This window comes from Halyomorpha halys, unplaced genomic scaffold, assembly GCF_000696795.3.
Source record: "Halyomorpha halys isolate HHAL.00 unplaced genomic scaffold, Hhal_1.1 Scaffold605.1, whole genome shotgun sequence".
In the NCBI taxonomy this organism is placed as follows: domain Eukaryota; kingdom Metazoa; phylum Arthropoda; class Insecta; order Hemiptera; family Pentatomidae; genus Halyomorpha; species Halyomorpha halys.
Window position 1 is genome coordinate 493,223 of NW_027110557.1, and position 3,079 is coordinate 496,301.

General features: G+C 28.6%; 1 protein-coding gene across 2 annotated transcripts in view; it reads right to left on the reverse strand.

Annotated features, from left to right (window-relative positions):
- Positions 1-3,079, reverse strand: part of mei-41 (meiotic 41) — a 74,972-nt gene that overhangs the window by 22,050 nt on the left and 49,843 nt on the right. For both annotated transcript variants that reach the window (XM_014426968.3, XM_014426966.3), the window contains 6 exons: positions 2,934-3,061; positions 2,690-2,850; positions 1,881-2,044; positions 1,338-1,619; positions 1,135-1,265; positions 589-705 (listed from right to left, as the gene is read on the reverse strand). In XM_014426968.3, the coding sequence (XP_014282454.1) occupies positions 589-705; positions 1,135-1,265; positions 1,338-1,619; positions 1,881-2,044; positions 2,690-2,850; positions 2,934-3,061 (983 nt within the window). The remainder of the gene's footprint in view (positions 1-588; positions 706-1,134; positions 1,266-1,337; positions 1,620-1,880; positions 2,045-2,689; positions 2,851-2,933; positions 3,062-3,079) is intronic.

A 3,079-nucleotide genomic window follows, 5' to 3' on the forward strand; every position in this document is an offset into this window, starting at 1 on the left:
ATAGATATATATATAGATAGATAGATAGATAGATAGACCTTGCTGGGTGAGATCAGCGGAGCGCCGTTTCGATGTGTGGGCCCACCGACGTGGATTGAGATTATCGTCTCTGACCTTTCAGAACGAACTTCAAGACCCCGACCCATCGGAGTTCATCAATTCGCAAAATAATTTGTAATTAGCAATTTTTTTTTATTGCAATTTGCTTCAAGAGGATTTTTAAAATTTTTAATTGGGTTCTATATTATTTGAGAAGTTTCTCTTTTTTTTTTTAATTTAAGTTATGTATTGGTTTGTATTTAATTTGCAAATAAATGTTTCTATCCGAGCCAGCATTTATTTTTTTTGTTATGCTTTCCATCTGAAAACATCTGAAAATTTCCTCCTACCATAAAAATACAACAGTAATTGTTTTTATTTATACATTAATGATTAACAATTAAAAGCTTACAGCAAATAAATATTTTATTTTTTTAAGTTCAATACATAGGAGTTTTATATATGCTCAACAGATAGTAAATTTATATTTGAAACAAATAAATTATCAGAAATTCAGTTTTCTGAAAATAAATAAATTTTAATATTTACCTGCAAATTTCCACGCACAACATAGCTTAATAAACTTTTTTCAACAGTAGGAATACTTTTAGAAGTCCTTATTACACCAAAAAGGCCGTCTGAGTCATTGAGCTTAGCATAGATATACTATAAAAGAAAACAAAATTAATCTCAATTAATTTTGACATAGCTGCATATATATCCCAATATTATTTCCAAAGTGACACAATTAAAAAAAAAAAAAAAAAACCTGAATGCTCTTGTATCACTAATACTGAAGTAGAGAGGATAGGGAGAGAGGGAGAAATGCTTTATTCATCCAAGCTGCCCAAATACATCGGGTTGCTACATTACACAGCATACTAATCAATTCATGATTGGACATATATAAATTACATAAAATAGTTAAAATGATACAAGTGTGCTAGGATCAATTTCACTAAGTGTCGATCTCACTATCTTGAAGCTACCGCATATATTTTAGTAAGAGTGACAGTAATTGTGCTCTGGTTGGTAAACTTAAAATTGTGACACTTCAGAAATACTAGTATGATCTGTAACTTCATAGAGACTTACCCTTAAAGGAGCTATATCTGTATGACTGGAATCAGAGAACCCCCTTTCAAAGTAAAATAGAGATCGACAATAATCTTGTAGAATATAAGATTTCAATGATAAAGACAATGGAGAAAATCGATGCAAAAAACCTGACACAAATATTCTTGTTTAAAAAACAACATACTTTAAAAAAATGTTATCAGATAATTTTAAAAACTTACTTTTAAGGCGCACCATATTTGAAGTATAGTCACTATCAATTATGCCGTCTTCCAGAACACTACGCGCTACATAAAGAAAGTCAATAAGGTCAAGAATAATGGCTACACATCTTCCCTCTCTGATGTTTGAATTTGAAACACCACCATAATTCTTAGATTGGCCTTTAGTAATATTTTTTTGAGATGGCAAATAAAAATCAGGTGCATCCGAATTAAGTATATATTTAATTTCCATTTCAATAAAAATTAGATCTGTTATTTTGGATAATTGAATAGATTGGACTAAAAAAAAAATAATAATATACATACACCCACAAATATATATATAAATTACTGTAACTTATATTAAATGGACGGATCCTTAAAATTATGGTTATGATAAACAGTATGCTTTACTATATTACTATGATAGCTACAATAATTGAAAATTAAATTTTATATAATTAATTTAATGTTCTCAAAGAACTAAACTATACATCACCACATATTACTTGAGAATAGAAAAATCAGGGTTGGATTAGAAAGAAATTAAGAGTAACTTACACAAAATATGAGGAAGCAATGCTTCAAGAGCTTGGAAATCCAACTGAATACTGGGAAAACAGATTCTGAAAACTTTTGCACAAAAATTATCTGTAGGAATAAAAGTTATTAGCTCAGATGTCCAAGAACAAGCCCACTCAAATGTTGTTTTACAATTGTTAGAACTAAAAGAAAATCAAATGTTAAGGAAATGAAAAATAGCCCAACACATAATAGGTAAATAATCTTGAAGAACAAAACATTGATGCATAAAAACAAATCTATGTTTAATCATAAATACATTGAAATTGTTTTATACTGAAAATAATAATTTCACAGTGAGATCATTACACCAAATTCTATTTATTACTCTTTTAAACCACAATTGTGTGAACACCAATTATTTTATAAAATTTTCTTGCAGCCTTAAAAAAAAAAAGTGTTCCCAGCCATTGTGAATGCTTATTTAATAAAGCTCAGCATTTCCACTCAGATCAGAAAAGGATGGTAACCCGTGGATAACTATTAAATTCATATTAAACCTTCCAAAAGGAAACACAGTACTAGACTGTGCCTGTCTATATTAAATTATTCTACATTATGAAGCGTAAAATAATTTCCACTATTATTTTAAAACCAGATTTTTAAAAATAGAACAGCTTTTATTGAAAAAAATAATAAATTTGAATAAGATGATCAGCCCACACCTATCAAGAAGAGGTCAAACCTTGTTTCAATTGATAAATCAACCACTTACTGATAAGCTAAATTTTATATTAAAGATATAGCTAACAATAGAAACTGCAATATTAAAACAAATTAATGATTACCCAATTTTCGAAACATCTCTTTTAATTAATACTGGCTCTATAAAAATATATCTTGTACTCAATAATGACTTCAAAATGTCACGTTCATTTGAAGGAAATCGCTTGAAGAATTCTTCTATCCTTTCCTTATTTTTATTGGGAAAATACAGTTTCAAGAGTTCCTGCAAACATCAACAAATTGGAACAAAAAAGGTTACAAAAGATTTAGAAAAAAAGCTAATTAGTTAGTAGGTATCTTATGTACCTGAATGGAACTAGCAATTATGTTGAATGCATATGAATTTTCAGATTTCTGCAAACTGTTTGTAAGTTCAAGAATGACAAAATAAGCAAAATCTTCTGTTTCAACAACATAGCACTTCTTTTTGGAACCTTAAAAAAAAAAAAAAA